The following is a 20,902-nucleotide window of genomic DNA, read 5'->3' on the forward strand; positions in this document are numbered from 1 at the left end:
TATAATTGCAATGCGCCCCACTCGCTGCATTTCTTTTGTTTTGCTCTGTGGCAAGTGGCAGGTGGTGGCATGCTTACAGGACATCATCATGCAGTTGGCAGAGGGTGCAGGTGCAACACAGTTGCATGAATAATGCGCCTCAATTATTGATGGAGTGTCAAAGACTTCGCGTGTGCACAGCACAGTTGAATAAGTTGCAACATCTGGCCAGCCATTTGGCATGTCGCAAGTGGCATGCCTCACATTGCTACACAATCTTTTATGCAAATTGTTTGAAAGCAAACCAGAAATCAACTCCATAAGTAATACTCGGCTGTCTGTAGTAATAAAGCTGAAGGGCCTTTGGATGGAATTCAAATCTAGCACATTAATTCATGTCCCTTTTCCAATGCATCTAATTTACATATGCTTCAAGGGATTTTTAGATTTAGTAGGTGGTACTAAATCACTGAGACTGTATATATTATCCATATATATATTTTCTCAATAAACTTAAGTAATTTTTCAATTCTTTGTATCTACTTAAGCTTCCATTATTTAATCAGGACATTAACCTGACCAACAGCTGAGAATTTTAAGACCTCTTGTAAATTTCCATGACATTTAAATGAATCAGAAATCAAAATGACAAGCATGTTTTCATAATGTTGAGTTCCCCATTGAACAGCCTAAGTAATTTGATAGACTTTATAAAAAAAAGGGTAGTAATTAGAAGACTAAAACATCAGTCAAAGCTACAGAAGAGAGATCAAATATCATTTTTCCCTTAGTTTACAACCCGATGAGTTGCAGTTTTTCTAGCACATTGCCAGCTGTCGAGTCTTGTCTTGTGTGGCGGCTGCCACATCTTGACACAGACTCCATAAAATTGCCCCAAAATAGATGCAAACAGTTTGGCTTGCAAGAAGGGCGCCGACCTGTAGCATAATCTCGAGAGAGATTTCTTTCTCCTTACCCCGGATAGCAGGAAACGTATTTTTAAATTGTGCGGGTATGTGGTGGCAGCAGCACCGCCTCCTCCTCCGGCCACAGCTGCTCCTGCGGCACCTCCACTGGCGCCTAGATACGATGGCGACGCCGATGCTGAGCCGCCAACATATTCAATGGTCGCCGATGGCGTCGTCGAGGCGGATGATGGGGATGATGAGGCGGATGTCGAGTGCTGGCTACTGTTCTGATGGTGATGACTCTGATGCTGGTGCTGTTGATGATGCGAGGATGAATCGCGATCACGTTCCCGATCACGATCACGATGCCGGCGATGTTCACGATGTTCGCGATGTTTGTGACGATGTTCCTTATCCTTTTCACGCTTTTCGCGCTTCTTTTTCTTATTCTTGCGATGCTCCTTGTAATCAGCGACCTCCATGTGATTGTTGTTGTTATTGCTATTGTTGTTGTTGCTCTCTGCTGTCGCTGCCATGCTAACCATGGTGGCCGTAAAGTCCAGAGTGCTGTTAACTGTAACTGTGGTGGCTGCCACAGCCACAGCAGGCGCCACATCCATGGGCTGGGCATCCAATGTGTCCATCATCATCATTGTGTTTAGTATTCACTGTGTATGTGTGTTACGTGTGTATGTGTATAAGAGTGTGTTTGTGTTGGTGTGTGATCACAGTTTAGACTTCTTCGGTTTTTGGCTGCAAGCCAGGTTCACGTTCTCTGCTCGCTTTTCGACTGTTCTTTTAGCGTCAATTTTGTTTTGTTCACTGTGATTAGCCGAATGGCAGCATAGTCGTCGCCTTCGTCTTACTGTCAATCTCAGTCTCTGTTCTCCACTTTTATCGCTCTCTCTCTCTCGCTTTCTGCGTTTCTCGCTCTCTTCTGTTTCCAATTGTTGTTGATTCGTTTTCAATATTATTATTTTGTATGCTCTTTGGGCTGTTGTTCTTTTTCTTATTTTTTTTTTTACTTCAAATCACATTCACACACACACACGCACAAACACACCGACACCGACAGGCACGCACACCCATACAAAATCACGGGCCGCATACGGAGAGCCAACTGTGAATGTGTGTGTGCGTAGCTGCTGCTGCTGCTTCTGTTGTTGTTGTTGGGGTGAATAACTTGCGTGGCGGCGACTGGGCTGGCTTTGGCTCTCCCTCTTTCCTTCTCTCCGCTCCTCTCTCACTCAGTGTTTAGCGTAAAAGACGCGCACTCTTTCTCACTCTGGCGCACACAGCACAGCACAGAGAGACTCGTCGTCAAATCGTTTTATTTTCTACTTTTTTCTTTTGGCTCCAACCAAAACCACACACAAAAACACACAAATTGAATTTCTTTTAGTTGGAAATTAGCTTTTTTTTCGGGCAGCATTTAAAACATGTGCTTAGCTGGCCACGTGAACGAGTAATATTTTGAGCAGTTTTCTTCATACACGAAAAACAACTTTTTTTGCTATGACTTCTGCTGCTCACAACACTGATGGCCATAAAATAGTGCACAGTTTACGCGCGATGCATTTGCAATGATTGCATTTAATGAATTAACAAATTGCAACAACGACGAACAATTACGAATTACACAAAAAACATAAGGCCAGGCTTGCAACAATGCATATAAAAAGTACGAATACACATGCACCTTTTATGCATACACAAAAAACGACAACTTAAAAAAACCGAACCGAAAGCAGAACAAGACAGCGGCCGCTACAGTGTTGTGGGTTGCTGGCCGTGCGGAGTTGTACTAAACTCTGCTCTCCGTCGACGGTTTTTGTTGCTGCAGTAGCACACGCAAACATGACCCAACGGCAACACAAGCGATGAATTCGTCGCTGCTCTGTGTGGTTGTTTCTCAAATGCAAGTGTGGTGGTGGTTGGGCATTGCTCTTAAACCTTATAGCGCATACGAAACGTACATTGAACATTGACAATAATTACGGAGATCAATATGAATAACATTAATTAACTCATACTTCTGAGGAAAATGTGTTTGGGATGTGAGGACAGTTTGTTCTCTAATCAGTAACAGAAATCCCACTGGGTACGTGAGTATTAAGTGAGAGAGAAAAGCGCCGAGCGCTACTGTTGTTGTTGTTGTTGTTATCTGCAGCCGGTTTTCAGGGGGGATTATTGACGTATGTACGTATGTTTGTTTGTATGTATTGCATGTTATGTCTGCACGTAGACCAGACACGCACCAACACCAATACAACGAGCGACAGCGACGTGTACACAAACAAAATGAAGCGCATAAGAACTCGAACTCGGCGACAGCATAAAAATAACATACAGATGTATCTACATACAAACTTACATAGGCATACAAGCAAAAGTTAACTGGAAAAACGTCACCCAGTAAGCAAAGTGGAGAGCACAGCGATAAGGTTCAGTGACGCAAAGTCTTAATGAGTATAGTTCTGATTAGGGGAAATCCTCGAATTATTATTTATTTATTCATTTCAAAGATTAATTTAGCTCTGAATAATGTTGCTTCTAGAGAACCGATTTTAATAAATTGTTTTACTGGGAAACTTAAATTTATAGAATAATGTAGTAACTAAAATTTATTATATTAATCAGTCTGTAATTCGATCGAAATGTTTGCTGGGCAGCAAAACAGAACGCGTAAAAGTGAATCTTTCACAGTCGCTCAAACCACACACAGATATCAATGCACATACACTCACACAACTGCAAGCTCTAACATGCAGCGCATGTCGTAATGCTGTTGATGTTGTAATAAATACGGCTACAATAACAACAGCAATAACATCGGTGATGACAATGTTATCAATGCAGACAGACAGCTTTTGCTTTAAATGACCAGGAAACGAAATCAACGAAAAGCTTAGCAAAACAAAATGTGAAAAGGAGAGGGCAAAGAATAATAGAAAACACGAAATCACAGGAAATGATATGAACTTACTTAATTGTTTGTGTGCTTAATATTATTGTTGAAAATATATTTTAAGGTGTGCAAACTGTTCACAGTCATTCACATCTTTTGGGAACAGTTTGGGCTGCGCGTGAGCGTAAGGGAAGAGAGCGTTTGCGAGAGCGACCGCCCAAGAGCGAGAGAACTCATTGCAACATACAACAACAACAATGTGATACTCTCTCATACTCTCTCCGCATTTATTCTGCGTGTATGTGTGTGTGAATGTGTTTGTGTGTTTTATGCAATGCTGTCAACGGGGGCGGGTGCTGTATGCAGGTTAATTTCCCTGCTGCTGTTGTTGTTGTTGTTTTTAGTATGCTAGCCAGACAGTGAAGAAGACAAAACAGGAAAATGAAAAATAATTGAATTGTAAGACGATGTTTACAGGAGGATGATGCGACGGCAGAGGAGACACGCAACAAACCTGTGACCACCAGACGTTTGCAATTGCCAATAAATAAAAAGCAGAAGAAGCAGAAGAGGAATCACTGCACTGAGACTGAGAGAAGCAGCATAATTTGCGATGCAAATAAATGTGGAAACACAAAGCCCGAAAAATCATGGGGTAGAAATCAAAGAAGAAAAAACACAACAAAATAACGTTAAGTGGCATTTACCTGGGCGACCAAGAGAACGAGGAGGAGTAGGAGGAGGTGGAGCGACGGTGAACGTGCCTGTTTTACAAAACAAACAACAAGAAACCGACTTGGAAATGGATGGAAATGGGAACGGCACAAACATTGCCGTTGCATAGCCAACGGTTGGTTGAATTCCCCTTACTCCACTCCCCCTCCCTCCGCTCCACTAACAGTTGTCGGTAATCAAATCAAAAAAGGTGGCAAAGAGCACAATAATGGCGCCGCATTGTTGTAAGCAAAGGAATTAATTTTAATATGCAACCAACAGTGTGGTTGTTGATGTTGTGGTGCTGGTTACTTTGACAACAAAAGAAATTTTCATCAATTTGACAAAGCTTAATTAACACACACACTCCATACAAAACAACTTGAAGCAAGTAATATGAATTAATATGGCCCAGACGAACCACTTGCAGATCTCCAGAACCAGACAGGTGCTTGTGTTGCATTAGAGTTAATGGGTCTGAGGGCAATCAGGAGTTGGGGTCATTAAACTTCAAAACAACGGGCAGCAGGCAGCAGGCAACAGGCTCCCAGGAGTAAACAGAGCATAAAAGCGTATAAATATTTGGCCAGGCAGCGTTTTGACTGTGCACACGACACTGAATAAACTCATTTCGTGTATGCACATTATCAATAAACAAAAAATGTTAAAAAAAAAATAAAAGGGGCTATGACTAAGCAAATACATTTGAAAGATCAAGTAATATTCGAAAATGTCAACCATTAAATATTTGCTTAGTCCAAAAGGGTGGGTGGGAAGAGTTTCGAGAGTAGAGCAGGAACAGCTGTTAAGACTTTACATTAACCAAATGAGGTTAACAGTGCGCGAGAGACTTTGAAAGCCGGCGCTGTTAGCATTAACATTATGTTGGAAAAGTATCTGCTGTAAAGCAATTGACTTAATTTCGAATTTCATCTGAGCTCTGACAGTTGCACTACCAAAAAAAGAGAAGGTAAGAAGTAATAAAAGCAATATGAAAAAATTGTTATGGCAATAAAACACACACCACGGGACACGTGTCGTACCTAAGTAGGAAGGCAAACATACGATACAACGTCGCATTTGCACCCACAGTACACAACAAAAAAAAAGGTGTTGATTTTTGTTGCCGGTTGACCTGACAACTTAAGGTCCCTCCTGCAAAACGAAGCATGGCAGAAAATTAATTGCTTCAGGAAGACTATTTGTCGAAATGTTTTATGTTTATGACCATTTAGAGGGAATCAGTTAAGCCGGCAAGCAAATACATTTTATGAGGAGCCACTGTCATAAAGCGCAGCAAATAACGCACACACTTTTTAGCTTTAGCCTGAATTCTGAGCGATTCACACATCACATGCATCAGCAGTTCTTATATGATTTTTGACAGGCGTTCGTAATTGTGAATAGTCACGGGTGACAATTTTTATAAATTATCACCCACCACCCAGTTTGACACCACCACCAACAACAACAACAACAACAACAAAATGTACACTAAACAACACAGCATGAAGTCCTTCCGTTGATTGCTATTATTTTGTTTTCACTTTTCAAACTCAAACTCAAACCCAACCACCCGCTGTTTTAGACAATAAATGTGGTAGTTGTGGAAAATAAAATATGAATTGCAATTTTGGAATTTTCAATTTGTTGCCAACCCATCGAAGCGACACCTTTTTGGAAAGGTTCCAACAACAAGCAACAATTCAGCTCGTGCGGCGAAAATTTGGTAATGGCAAATCAATAATTTGGCCATTAAATGCAATGTTTTCACGTAATTGTCATCAATATCAACTGAAGACGTGCACTTCAATGCCAGACATGAACAGTAAATGAAATTGATGACTATGATTTATAGACATAGATAAGAAGTCGCTAAGACTTACAGTTTTTTTACACCTTGAGAAAATTTAAGGAAATATTACAACACTTTTAACATAAATCAGCAGCATTTTAAATTTCCCTTTGATTTTTCAGATTAAAGATCTTCGGACATTTCCTTCTTTGCATCGGCGCCCACATTTTCGTTTTTGATTTATATACAAGTTTTGATCCAATTTAGCTTCCAATACATATCAAGAGATATTTACATATTTCAACGCATAAATCCATTCGCACCAGCGATCACAAGATATTAAAGATTAATTAAAGCCAAAAGCAACGTATAATTATATATACTTATGTACAATATAAACTATATTTAGAGCTCATCACTGTAGTCATCGCGCCTGAAAATGCCTGAAAATTGTTGTTTATCAATTGGAAAAATGTTAAGAGATTTTTCATCTGTGCGATGCATGTGTCATATGTGCAAAAATTTCAAAAACGAATCAATCCGAAATAGACGGTGACTAGGAAGGTCTATAAATATAGTAGCATAGCTACGTATCGAAGAGCTAAAACCGAACAACGATCAACAAGCAAACGAACGGATGAATAACCCAACACACTCTACAAACACACCTGGTTGCGGGCGACCTCAGACAATTTTATTTATTTATTTTTCTTCACAATATATTTGGTTTGTTGTTTGTGTATTGAAAAAATTTTAAGAATATAATATATGACATCGTATGCCTGGCATGGCAACGTCAACTATTCGTGGTCAACGTCATTAGAAAAACACAATAAATAATTGTCTATGTGATTAAGTTGATGATGGAGGAAACCATACCCTGCAGTCTTTTGTTGTGAACAACAGAAGAATACAACCTTCATTGTAACAACTATGCTCATTTCTTCTCTAAACAATAGTATTTATTAATTAGTTACAATCTGTTATTCTCTACGCTAAAATACCAAAAAGGAATACCACAAATCTGAAAAATACTTAGTTAGAATCTGATATTTTGTACGATAAAATACTAAAAAGAAATACCTGAATTCATAAAATGAAATACTTCCTTAGCATCAGGTATTTTAGATAAGAATATACCAAAAAATAATATTAAAGGAAATTACTGCCAAAAACTTAATACTGCAATTTATTATTTAAAACAAAAAATCTGAGGCTTGGTCCAAATAAGTTGTTTTCTCTATTATATAGTACAAGAAATCCGATAAATACTTAGTTAGAATTTGATTCCAAAATGAAATACTTCCCTAAAATCAGGAAGTTTCTACAATAAAATACTAAAAATGTATATTTTAGGAAATAACTGCCGAAAACTTAACACTGAAAGTTATTATTGAGAACAAACATTTGTTCATCTTTCTTTGCTGGATTCAACGCCATGAACTAATACACCCAATTTTTTATTAAGTAGAGTATAAGGACAATGTGGCATTGCATAGACTAAGTATTTACAGCAATGCGAATATTTTTAAGCGTATTTGGGGTGATGACGCCGACAAAACGTCAAATGTCGATTAGTTGAAAGTGTTTTTTTATATTTCATTTTGAAAAACACGACAAGAACACAACATGACACGAATTCCATTTCATTTCCAAACTAAAAATCCTAAAAAAAATATCGTATAAAAAGTGCTCAAGAGCGTAATTGTCTATTTTTTAAGAGAACTACCTCGAACAGAAGTATAAACAAGCACGTGGCATAGGAAATCGGTAGAGTTTTATCTATAGATTGCAATAAACAAACAAGGCACGCTCTTGAGTGAAAGAGCGAAGCTTTTTCCCCAGCTCTCTTTGGGGAGAGGACAGCATATTAGCATCATATTTATATTTAGACTATATCAGATCGGTTATGGAACATTTCGTATGCTTTTTTCTTGAGCAATCGTCGAGACATACATACATACATAGAAAACGAGCAGCTCATATGTACACACAACGACGTCGTGTGTAACTTCTAGAAAACTTTGCGCGTATGTATGTTGAGCAATTATATTGCTCACGAAGTCGGTCGATCGGTCGGACGCTAAATATAGATCATATGCGGTGGCTCAATCTCGAGAAAAACCGAAGAAAACTAGGAAAAACAACGCATCCATCCACCCACTAGCCAGCCCCCCAAATGCAAATGAATTTTATACAGGTATTTCAATAATAAAAAAAAACATAATTGTACAACAAATTTTCTGAAAACACACAGAGAACACATTGAAAATTCCAAAAAGAAAATTGTGAGATTGTTGTTGTTGTTTTTTTCATGGAACCCACTGGGGCATATATATTATTGGATGTTATGTGTGTTGTATATAGAGCGTGAATGAATTTGCTCATGAATTAGAAAAGAAATTAAACGAATATTTGCAAGAATTCGAAAGTACTTATAAGATACAAAAAAAACTAAATAAGCTAAATATACATACATATATCATCATCTTCATCTTCAACATCATCATCAATATATATATATTATCATTTATCATAATCATATAAACATATTCAATTGAGCAATAGCTCGTTTGGTTCGATATTGGAGCATATTACACATTGATTTATTTTGGTTTTTATCGAAATCGAAGTCGAAACTGCAGTTCGCTCGCTCTCGCTTCCTTTCTTTCTGTGTTATCTGATAGTCTCTCTCTACCAGGTACAGTTTGCAGTTTAGCGCCAATCGATAACAACTTTAGCTTACGCTGCACAACTGTACCCAATGTTAGCCTGTATTACTTTCTTTCTTTTTTTTGTTGGGGGTTTTTTTCTTTATGTTTTTTTAGCCTTTGCCATTGTCGGTAGTTTGATTCGTTAGTTAAAGTTAAAGCGTTCGATAAGTTAAGATTCGTATTAATTTGTTTTCGTAAGTTCTGAACGTCATTAATGTTGTTTGCTTGTTTGTTTTTTTTTTAGGTTTTTGAAAATTTTCTTTTATTTTTTTGTTCTTTTTGTTGGATTTTTGTAGTTGTTTTTTTGTTCATAAAGCTTATTATCTCACATAACCTAAGACATTTCGTTCATCAAAAAATCGTTGGAAAAACCGAAACCGAAGACTACTAAGTTAGCTAGTGTTGTGAATAAGATAGATTAGTTTCTGGGATAGATTTTAACAAAATGTATTGGAACAATTGCTACTGTTGCTCTCTCTTCATTACGGATATTATTGATAAATTTAATTAAATTAAATTCGCATTGTTGCTGCTGTTGCATTCGCATTTTAGAACGTTGTCAAAGCGCCCGCGCCCAAGCCGTAGCCCACACCTTTAGGTCCGAAATTGCGGCTATAGCAGGATCTGCAATAGATATCGCCATCGGGTCCATCGTTGAGATTCGTCGAGTCCAGAGACTTGCGGCAATCGGAGCAGTAGAAGCAACGCTTGTGCCAGATGCGGCTCTTGCTGATCATCTGTTCGGCGGCAAAGACGGCGAAACCACAACGAGGGCAACCGCCCGAGGTGCGCTGTCCGTTCAGTGGACGACCGTCGGGGAATTGAATGGTCGATTCACCGCTGGTGGAGACCAATGTGGGGGCATGACCGTAGCCAAAGCCCTTGGGTCCATAGCGCTTGCCGTAGCAGGCCTTGCAGTAGATGTCGCCATCGGGGCCATCGCAGGCCAGCACCGAGTCCAGGGGGCGGTGGCAATCAGTGCAGTTGTAGCACTTCTTGTGCCACATCTTGCCCTTGGACAGCTGCTGTTCGGCAGCAAACACAGCGCCACCGCAACGGGGGCAACCCTCACCCTCGGGAGCCTTGATCGAGGTGGTGTCCGGGTTAATGAAGGGACGACTGGCGCTGATCTGATCCTCAGTCAGGCCATCGGTCTGCAGGAAACCGGAGCCGCAGGCAAAGCCATAGCCATGAGGTCCCCACTTCTTGCCGTAGCAAGTGCGGCAGTAGACATCGCCATCGGGACCATCGCTGGCATTGATCGAGTCGAGCGTCTTGTGGCAGTCTTTGCAATTGAAGCACTTCTTGTGCCACTCGCGACCCTTCGACAGCTTCTGCTCGGCAGCGAAGACGGCGCCACCGCAACGGGGGCAACCCTCACCGGGACGAGCACGAATCCTATCGACCTCGATGGCGGCGCGCATTTGCGGAGCACCCTCATCGTTGGCATAGCAATCGGATTGCAGAGCGCCACCGCCCTGACCGTAGCCATAGCCCTTGGGTCCAAACTGCTTGGCATAGCAGCCCTTGCAGTAGATGTTCTTGTCGGGTGCCTCGCAGCACAGTATCGAGTCGAGACCCTTCTTGCAGGTGCCGCACTTGAAGCACTCCTTGTGCCAGCTGCGACCACGGGCCAACATCTGTTCGGCGGCATAGACGAAGCCACCGCAACGAGGGCAACCCTCGCCTTCGGGTGCCCGGGCAATGGCACGTGGTTCCATGCGAGCTCCATTCCTCACCGCCTCGCCACCGTTCTGGAACTGTGCACCGTTGTCCATGGAGAGTGTGCCGGCGCCGGTGCCAAAGCCGTAGCCCTTGGGTCCGTATTTGCGGCCATGGCATACCTTGCAGTACAGCTCACGTTCGTGCTCGGTGCAGTTGGTGGAGTCCAAGGATTTGTTGCACATGGAGCACCTGAAGCAATTCTTGTGGAATGAATAACCGCCGGCGAGACGCTCCTCGGCGGCGTATACACTCTTGCTGCAACGCGGGCATTTTGGGGATTCAATCACTTGCAGTGGCATTCTGTTATATTTTTGCTTTTTCTAATGATTGTGTATGAATATTTATTTATATATCGTAATCCTTTTTGTTTCTTTTGGATGGCAACAAATTGAGCTTTAACCGCGACTATTTGTATCTGTATCTATGTGGTATATTATGCTTATTATCTGAAAGTGCAAACAGAGAGCAGAATTGAACATCGTCGTCGGCCGTGGCAAGAAGCTGAACTGGGAAAGCTGAAGCAAAAGCTGTGTTGCAGTGGTTGTTGTTTTGTTGGTGATCGGTATGATCTGGTGATCGTGATCGATGATGATTTAAGCGCTAAATGAGACGGAAAAGTAACTGATCTAAAGTCTGTACTCCAAATGCGTGAGTGAGAGAGTGGAGATGTGTGTTTTGTTTGTGTGTTCCTTTTATTTACTAAAGCTGCATTAGTTCTCTTTCAAGATCTGTCTTTAAGTACACGTATTAATATAATTAATCCCATTAATTCTGCTCAAGCTGATAACAATGCTCTGATTTTGTGTCTAACTCTCTAATCTACCTTTTAGTACATGTTATAAATAAATTGATTGAATTTGGAGATCCTTTCACACTAAAAAAGAAAACTATGTGGACTAAAGTTTGTTTGTAAATACACTTCAAAAGGTATCTTTAAAATTACTTCTAACAATCATTCTACACATGACTACAAATCGATTTAAGATCATCTTAACGATCGTGTACTAAACAAGTTCTCTCCTTAACGATCATGTACTAAAACGGTCCTCTCCTTAACGATCGTGTACTAAAATAGTCCTCTCCTTAACTCATGTCATAATTTGCTCTATTTAATTGGTCAATCAATCTTCTTGATAATACTAATATATTTTCAATGAAAATTACCCAACCAGATACACAAATATTACGTATACGCACAGTACACATTTCTTAATGATCACTTTAGCTAAGAAATATTCTTGAAAATGAAAAATTAATTTCTTAATGCTGCAAACAAAAACGTGAGCAATAATTGTGTATCTATCGAGGATTTCGAGAGAAATTTTTTATAAAAATAACACAGGTGTATGATAGATAGATACATATCGACCGCAAATATGATCGCTTTAGAGCTCCCTATGACACAAACACATAATCCTCTCGATCTCTCTCCCGATCTGTCTGAGTCACTATCTGCATAGTATTTATTATATCTCGTTTTGAGGCGTTTCCGTGGATTAGATTAGATGCAAATGAAGAGCTGTGTTTACTTGATGATAACTGCACGGGGCGGGTTAGTTAGTTGCAACTGCAATATCGGTTAATAGTCACCATTTCTACATACATAAATATATATATATAGAAATATAAATCGTGCTATATATATATATACATATACGTGTTCCTAAAGATATGAGGAAACTATACCTATCCCATACACAACACCGCACACGACAGAGACCGAGTACTGAACTGGAAGATTGCTCAACGCAAACTAATCTATAGAATTGTGAGTGCACACGGCACACGGTGCTGAGTTTTTCCTACATTTTCCGTTTTCATTTTTCGTATTTCGAATCATTTTGAGTTGATTTTGAGAAACTTTAGATGCGGAACAATTTTTGTTCAGCTAATATCTCGCAAGAGAGTGGGATGGAAATATGATTGTGTGTGTGTGTTGCTTTCGAGTGTGTGTTGGGTGTGTGTTTGAGTGTGTGTGGATCTCAAGGCAGCCAACGGCGTCTGTGGTTTTTCAACTTGTTCTACACACACTCTCACACACACACACACGCATGAAAAAGTTTTTCATTTTCATCACACTTTTCGGGCCGTTTCTCAGTTGTTTTTTATATGCGGTAACAGGGCGAAAATGTTGTGCGAAATGAATTCTATTTTTCTTTTTTATTTGTTCTTTCGCATTCTCTTCTATCTACACTTCTTTGCGGTGCGAATTGCACTATCATTAGCTATGATTAGCTAATTGAATACCATAATAATTGCTATTAATGTGAGATCTTGTTTACAATTTGCAGTTAAAGTTGCAGCACATTTTTTTTTTTGTATAATTGATGTGTTTGGAATACACCAAAATTTCTCCAACTATTTTTCAAGTTTTCACACACATTCACGCACACACACACACACCAAATACATATAGTAGATATATGTATGAAGTTTTTTTTTACTCCTGGGCGAAAAGCTTTTCATCACTAAAAAACAGATCTATAAATACGAGTATGTGGGAAATGTGTTCCCCCAATGGAGCCAACTACATTTTCTTTTTTCTTCGCTTTTTCGTTCGTTTTTCCTGCTTGTTGTTGCTGCTACTTCTGTTGCTGCGTTTGCTGTTGTTGTTGTTGTTAGTTTTGTTGCTGTTGTGGTCAAAATGTGTGCCAAATTTTTAAGGCGCTTCTAAAATTAAACTTCATCATATGCATTTTTTCTGTTGTTGTTGCTGTTGTTGGTGAGCAGCTTTAACCGATATTATCAGAGCACTGCACGACTTTCATTCTATATATGTATTGTATGCAGTATGTGTATGCAGTATTTTGAATGTATGCGTGTATATTATTATTATATACTATATTTACTTTTCGTTCGTAATAATAAAAATTTCGCAATAAAATTTTTAGTTGATTTCTTAATTTTACTAGAGCCTTTTGGCTTCGATTAGCAACGATTTTCGACTGAGCGCGCTAGAAAATTGTCAACTTTTTGAATGCGGCAACTCGGGAGAAAATTGAGCGTCTTCGTCTGCACACGGCACGACGATAGTGACAATGACAATCGAGTTCTTTTCTTTTCTGTCGCCGAAGCCAAATGACGATGACTATATTCCCCCCATCAGCAACAATAAAAACAATATGAATAATACACGCCCAACAAATCAAATATTATACATATATTCCCAGACTTTTTTTTTTGTCCGACCGTAAATTTGATCAAGAAAATTAACATTTGTGTTTACGTAGAATATTAAATGAAAGGAGTTGTCAAAATCACAGAGTAATGCACTCTTATAACGATCTCTCTCGTGTGTTCATGAGAACATTATTTATTTGTTTGGTTATGTTGTCAACAATTAATTAGCCTTAACATTTGCATTCAATTAAATTTGTATATGCTACGCATTTTGCCTTGCAAATATTTTACATTAAAAAGTTATTAATGGGGCATGGGCACGTCAATCTGCATCAATCAAATCAGCAAACAGAAATAGGAAATTCACACAGATGCCCACTACTTTCTGATGGAACAAAATCGTAGAGAAATTGCAGAGGCGAACTAAAAATACCCTCGAAGCTTGACTTGATACTGTGAAATTTCCCTTTTGGGACTAAATTCCTTACAGCAAAAAGTGCAGCATACTTTCGGGTGCTTGCAAGGATTTCACGTGAAATTCACAATAAATACAAGTTGTTCAAAGTAATTACATTTCAATTCTTAAATTTATACAATATTCTAACTAAATAACATACTTTAAATTGTTTATCAAAGTTGCGTATCATATAACTTATAGCCATAGTGAATTAATTATATTTATAAACACATATTAAACAAATACTTTCTCTATTCAACCAGAAAGCACATAAAAATCAAATTTCTCACATCGCTTTTCGCTCACGTGACGCATATACCCGCGTTAATTTCAGCACCCCATGAGTATTTTTGAAAGAAACAAGCAATACTTGAGCAATTCTATTTGGTATGCACACCTCATTTATATAGTATTATATGTACACGATTTTTTCGATTTTTTTCTCGTATATACTGACGCACACCTTGTGTTTGAATATTTAAAAGATGTTCGGCAAGGTGTATGCATTAATAATTGCATTTTCTACTTATAAATATGATACGAAAGTTGGCAAAGCGCCTGCGCCTTTTGCTGTCTTACACTAATTGCTTGGGAGCGAGTGGAATGACTATAGAAGTATGGGAACTATTTAGCTGATCCTTTCCAATCAACACATAGAGAGTGAGAGAGATTGTGAGGAGAGGAGTAAACAGCAATCGGCAATAGCACTTTGGCACTTGACAAGTTGTAGACAAGTGTAGAAGATTAGAAGACCATCATTCAATGGGGCAACAATGTAGCCGGTTAAGAGCATTTTGTAGGGGGAAGAGAAACTAAAGAGTCACCTTAAAATAACTCAAAGATTTGCTCTTTCTTAACACTATTTATAAATTTCGTTTGAGATAAATAAACTATGAGAATATCACTCACCCGTTTCGAGCTCTTTTCAATTTCCTTCTCAAAATCTGTTAGTGGCGTCAACGTCACGTGCACATCCTTAATAATATCCCGAAATGAACTGCAATAAAGGTTGTTAGGCCTTAGTTATCGTATATGACGTTAATCAATTCAAGACCTATTACCTATTGTGATCGTCCAGCAGTATGCTCGACTTGGCAATGTCTGCTTTACGCTTTTTTGATGACGCTGACGACGAGCTGCTCGATGACAAGGACTGACTGGATGTTGTTGTCGATGAGGCAGATGCCACAGAGAGCGCTGTTTTACTGCTGCTGCTTAAATTCGTTGATGTATTGCTGCTTATGCCACTCATGCCCAGCACATTGCTGCTGCTGCTGCTTGTGGACGAACCAGCGCCCGGCAAGCCATCCAAATGGCCAGTATTGCTATTGCCCCCAAAGACAGCTGCTGTATCCTTTAAGATGTTGCTGCTGCTACTGCTACTAGTGGGATGCAGCTCAGTGCCAAAGCCACCCCCCAAATTGCTAGCTAAATGCAGTTTGCCCGTTAGATTGCCAGACGCCGAACTCGTTGGCGCCGTCGTACTCAGATTCTGGGCATGGTTGCTGTGCTCATTCAGTGCGGCCGTAGCAGAAAGGCTGCTGCTGCTGCCACTGCTAGATACATGTGGCACTGCACTGGGATGCGACGTAGAACTGCTGCTATTCGCTGGCATACTCGATGTAGTGGGTATGTTGCTGCTACTGGTTGCAACATTGTTGTTGCTATTGTTGCTGCTGCTGCTTGTGGCCGCAGCGGCTTCCTTTGAGCTTTCCTTGTTTTTCGATGATTTGGACGATTTCTCGCGCGATGACGACGACGACGAGGATGACGATGAAGCCGATGAATGAGAGAAACTGTTGTTAGATGAATTGCTGCCACCATCCTTATCCTTGTCCTTGCTAGAGCCAGAGCTGGATTGCTTGCTCATGTTTTTGCTATGCTTATCCTTATAACTGCCACTGGAGCTGCTAGCTGATGACTTAGTACTCGAATTGCTGGTGCCCATTGCTCCACTATTGCCGCTGCCAGAGCCAGGTACAGAGCTGCTGTTGATTGTATTGCCACTGCCACTGCTGCTGCCAGCACTGCTGGCGTGCGTCGATGCAGCATTGCTGTTGATGGTGCTTGTCAAGCTGTTGCTCACTGCATTGTTGTTGCTGCTGGAGCCACTGCTGCTGCTGCCGGGCAGAAAACTGCCTGCAGTTGAAGTGTTCCCAGCAACTCCAGCATTCGAAGAGCTCAATGGATTCGAGGATAGGCCTGTTGAAGTGGCCGAACTGCTGCTCGAAGACAGCGACGAAGATTTGCCCGAAGTATTTGACTTGCGTTGCTTAGACGAGGATGAAACGCTGCTACCACCCCCACCACCACCACTCGAGAGATTTGTCGAGGAGCTGGCGTTCAAGCTGCTGCTGGTGATTTTGATGCTTGTCGCTGAGGTGGATGCCGAATTCATGGTCGAATCAATCTCCTTCTCGGGAGACGAGCATGAATCGGAGGAGGTGTCATGTTGTATGGGTTTGTAGGGTGGTATGGTTTTGACGTTTCCGCCTTTCTTCTGCAATATGAAAGACATTAGTGTGAAATACATTCAACAGTTGCCGCACATACGAACCAATTTGCTATAATGATGCTGACAATAGCCGCAGTACTTGACATTGTCCAAATAGTTGCCAGCCTCCTCGCAGAGCAATCCTAAGCTCTGGGCGCATGTCACATGAAACTGCTGCTTGCAGTTGGCCTTGTTGCACTGCATGCAGGCTCCAACATTGGCCCGATTTGGTTTGCCAATCTCTAGGCAAATGTAGCAAGCTGTCAGTTTACAAAAGAATATCATATTAGTAATGTAACTCCAACAATTGCATTATAACTACTTGAAAATGTGACTCACTCTTCGAGTAGCGTTCCTGCGGTATTAGTGTCAATATAATGGGCTCCATGGTCGTCACATTGCCAAAACGAATCTCCGGTATGTAAAGCGCACAGACGACATGAGCCCATCCCGCCGTATCGGTTTTCTTGAGGGCACCATCTCGAGATGGGCAGATCTCGCAGCGTACACGGGATGTGCGCTCCTGAGACTCACATTTCCGACAATACCAGGGTCCGGTGGGCACGGTAACGATGCCGTAGCATGCCTGATGCACAGCAACGGTGCAGTTTTGGCCGTCACAGTAGACGAGCGGGTTCTCCGGCCACCCCCGCTCGTCCGAACAAACGCAACAGCCGCCCACCATTTCCTTCATATCGTCCAGCTTGAACTTTTTAATTTTGATCAGTTTGCGATTCAAGTTGGTGGAGTGAATGGTGTCGTCGTTGCTGCTGGAGTCTAACAACTCCAGTTTCGCATTTATTGATGAAGGAATTGCGTCTGTTTGCAAACACCGACTGCGAATAAAGTTAAAAATATGCAATTAGAATGGGTAATTATCTTAAATGAATAATTACTAAATACTAGATATCTTTCTTATTAGAAGAAATCGATAATTTTTCAATACGAATTCATAAATATCGACAAGTTTTATCCACGCCGTCAAAAATATTTCACAGATAAATTTGATTCAGCAAAGTATTTAAACGCATTGTACTTAGAACCTTACCTGAAATGACAATATTTGGTTAATTGACACGTGCGAGCAGTCAATCAACCTGGGTAGCAGCGTATTTAAAGCTGAAAAAATACAATTAAAAACACATTAGTTACTGTGCACAAAATGCAAGCGATGTATCGATTAGTTGAGTTATCGATAACAGTTGATGGCTTGCACATACCGAGTGCATTGCAGGTGCCATATGCAAGGTCATTGGCGCATTCATAAACAGCAAAAAAAAAGCATAACAATAACAACAACAATGGTCAGACCGGGCCGGTTTATTTATTAAATAATACTTAACGTCGATTCAATGTGAGCAAGAGCGAGACAGCATGTGCGTTCAATTTACACAGCTATATACACAACCACACATAAGCATGTGTGTTTGTATTGGGTCTTGTTTGCAAAACATGAAACACTCACACAGTTTACGTAGCACATGAGTTTGTATGTGTGTATACATAAGTTCTCAATGTCAAGGTATTTTTTTTTGTTGGTGTCGCCAACGCAATTCACTCTACAAACACAACAATGATTGTTGTTATATGTGATTTTTGTGTTTTTTTATTGAGGGCACACAAATTATGGCGATAAACATATCAGCACTTACGCGGCACAATCACAAATCAATGAACATAAAAATACCAACAAAATTTCGGTTACGTGCGCACACCGATCGGACAAACGCACACACTCACACAAACACAGCCGAGCGGATGAGCATTCCACTGTTTTGGTTGGTTCATTGAACTTGTCGGTGGCCACAACAACAACCCAAAATGTTGGTTTTTTTCTTTGGTTTTTTTTTTTTGTATCATCGATGTAAACAAAGCCAAAGTCTAAAATAAAACACTACAAATGCAATTAAAATACACTGTATGCTTTTGTGTGCATATTATACTAATTTTTAACCACGGTGCTCACCAAATAGTAAGCATTCTGTCTGTTTAGTTAATTAGCACACACACAATAATAATAATTATGCGCATATGCATATGTGGGTCGCATCTGCAGAGATTTTATGATTACAACAACAATAACACACAATCATAATCACCGACAGTCAGCCGAGTGACATGCGGGCTTTCATTCATACTTCGGGCCCGTGTGTGTGTGTGTATGCGGGTGTCTCGTTTTACTGTTATTGGGTCAACCGTGTTGCCAACTGCCGAAAACGCAGCGACATCGATGCGCGTGTTGCCAACTGCTTGAGAGAAACGGTTATATGTGCAGTGTAAGTGTAAATAAAAGAACTAAAAACACACACAGACACGAACGATAAAACGAGGCCGCTCCGCACGCAGCTTTTGTAATGTTTACAATACCACGTTGGTGCTGTAAGGGAAACGGGGGAGCAGGGAGTAGCGGCAGAGCAATGCACTCTCGAAGCCAGCAGCGAACGCCTACAACCAGCGACAGAGACAGATACATACAAAGATTAGATGTATATAAATACACAAACACATATATGTATGTATATACATTTGTATGTATATAAGGCGAAATGCCGCATAATGGGGCGCATTGGGGGAGGAATGTAACGGCACTTTATATACATGTAGTATGTATGTGTATGTTTTGTATGTATTTTCATCACTTGCAAGATGCTTTACAAGCACAACTGGGGATGGGCTGCGTTTGCTTCTGCTTTTTCTGTGGAGTTGGAGCTGCTAGGAAAGCAGGAGAAGGGGAGGCAGGCGAGTGCGAGGGTGGTTTGTGTTCCGCTTTCACACTTAAAGCATGCCTCACAAACACAACCAGTTTTTTCCTAAACACAAAAATGTGTGTATGTATACCCGAAAAGCTTGAAATTATTGATTTTCTTCCGATTTAATTGAAATTTACTTAGCGGTAGTTGTTGCTTTAAAACGTCATCACATTCACTGCCAAGCAGCAGGGTGAAAATTGAACCCAAAGAGACAGTAACAAACAAAACGAAAAACAAAAAAACTAGTTTCGAGAGCAAAAACAACATAAAAATGCGCGCGGTCAAAGTGGTCAAGCAACGCAAAGCGGCACACGCACACACACACATAACACACACGCACACACATGCAGAGAAAAGCAAGAAGGAATGAAAGAAATATCTCTGTTTAGGGAGCGGCTGTGTTTTGTAGGCCCACCGTCAACGATTTGATTTGGGCGTCTTAAAACTTGAATTCTTTCGAAATTGCGTTTGTTCATTTTCACCGTTAAGCACTTTAATTTCTTATTGGGATGCAGGGAATATTGATTTTCTTTACCGAAACACTTGTCACTTTTCTTTTCCAATTTGCTGCAATTCAGCTAACGCTTTTATTTTCTTTTGTACGGAAAGTAATTTTAGTTAATTTTACTTTATTTTTTGTTTGTTTTCCGTGTGGAAGTCGAGAGAGCCGGACAAAGTGACGGTTGAGCCGCCCACGAGTTACAACGCACGCAAGTAAAATAATCAACACACGAAAAAAAGGCGCTGAACATCCACCAGCAACAACAACAACAGCATAGGCAGTATGCACGAGTATTTACCTTGTAACTTGTTTGTTGTTGTTTCGCTCGCACAGCAATCCAACTCGAAAGTACGTCTGAATGAGACAACAACACCTGCACTCAACTGCTCCACTGTATACAAATGCAGTTTCTCGCAGACCGTTTTCAACTTGCACGATACATTTACTACACTAGTAACTAATATTGTGCTTTTACAGGCACCGAAAAGTCACAAATCCGACGTTTTTTTGCAATAAAATTAAGTGATTTACAACTTTTACAACGTTTTTTTTAGACCACTGCGACCGTGCCAGCGTGACCGCAAGCTCAATTTCCAAATATACTATGGTACTTTCGAAAATATACTACGATTTATTACTTCTAAAATAATTATGGTAACACTGCTCTACTATAGCCAATTGGTATTTTCGGAAGAATGCATAGAGAAGTTTATTTCTTTAGCAGCATTTTGTATGACACTCGAATGCATTTTGCATTGATAGAAAATGAAAAATGAACGCCACATATTTTTTATTTTCAAGTGTAATGAGTATTATCGATATTGTTGAGCAATCGT

General features: G+C 40.3%; 2 protein-coding genes across 9 annotated transcripts in view; both read right to left on the bottom strand.

Moving 5' to 3' along the window:
* Positions 1-20,654, bottom strand: part of LOC117575494 (protein AF-10) — a 31,224-nt gene extending 10,570 nt beyond the window's left edge. For 2 of the 7 annotated variants that reach the window (XM_052008128.1, XM_052008127.1), the window contains exons 1-6: positions 20,365-20,652; positions 17,863-17,933; positions 17,154-17,650; positions 16,878-17,074; positions 15,382-16,820; positions 15,230-15,317 (exon numbers count right to left, since the gene is read on the bottom strand). In XM_052008128.1, the coding sequence (XP_051864088.1) occupies positions 15,230-15,317; positions 15,382-16,820; positions 16,878-17,074; positions 17,154-17,508 (2,079 nt within the window). In that variant the 5' untranslated portion in view covers positions 17,509-17,650; positions 17,863-17,933; positions 20,365-20,652. Of the gene's footprint in view, positions 1-955; positions 2,691-15,229; positions 15,318-15,381; positions 16,821-16,877; positions 17,075-17,153; positions 17,651-17,862; positions 17,934-20,364 lie in introns of those variants that run through there. The other 5 variants (XM_052008129.1, XM_052008130.1, XM_052008126.1 and 2 more) reach the window with 4 other exon arrangements.
* On the bottom strand, positions 9,244-13,706 carry LOC117575495 (muscle LIM protein Mlp84B). Of its 2 annotated transcripts, none has more exons than XM_034259738.2 (2): positions 13,593-13,706; positions 9,244-11,189 (listed from the first exon to the last, which is right to left on the bottom strand). In XM_034259738.2, exon 2 carries the CDS (start codon positions 11,040-11,042, stop codon positions 9,567-9,569), a length of 1,476 nt encoding a protein of 491 aa, XP_034115629.1. In that variant the 5' UTR covers positions 11,043-11,189; positions 13,593-13,706; the 3' UTR covers positions 9,244-9,566. The 2 variants fall into 2 exon arrangements, with proteins under 2 accessions (XP_034115629.1, XP_034115630.1); XM_034259739.2 differs by lacking the exon at positions 13,593-13,706 and adding an exon at positions 12,430-12,503.
* Positions 20,655-20,902: the final 248 nt, after the last annotated feature.

The sequence above is a fragment of the Drosophila albomicans genome, chromosome 2R, assembly GCF_009650485.2.
Source record: "Drosophila albomicans strain 15112-1751.03 chromosome 2R, ASM965048v2, whole genome shotgun sequence".
NCBI classification, from domain to species: domain Eukaryota; kingdom Metazoa; phylum Arthropoda; class Insecta; order Diptera; family Drosophilidae; genus Drosophila; species Drosophila albomicans.

What these genes read in the sequence shown, in the direction of transcription:
- LOC117575495 (XM_034259738.2), bottom strand. Translation starts at nt 11,042, where the DNA reads ATGCCACTGCAAGTGATTGAATCCCCAAAATGCCCGCGTTGCAGCAAG.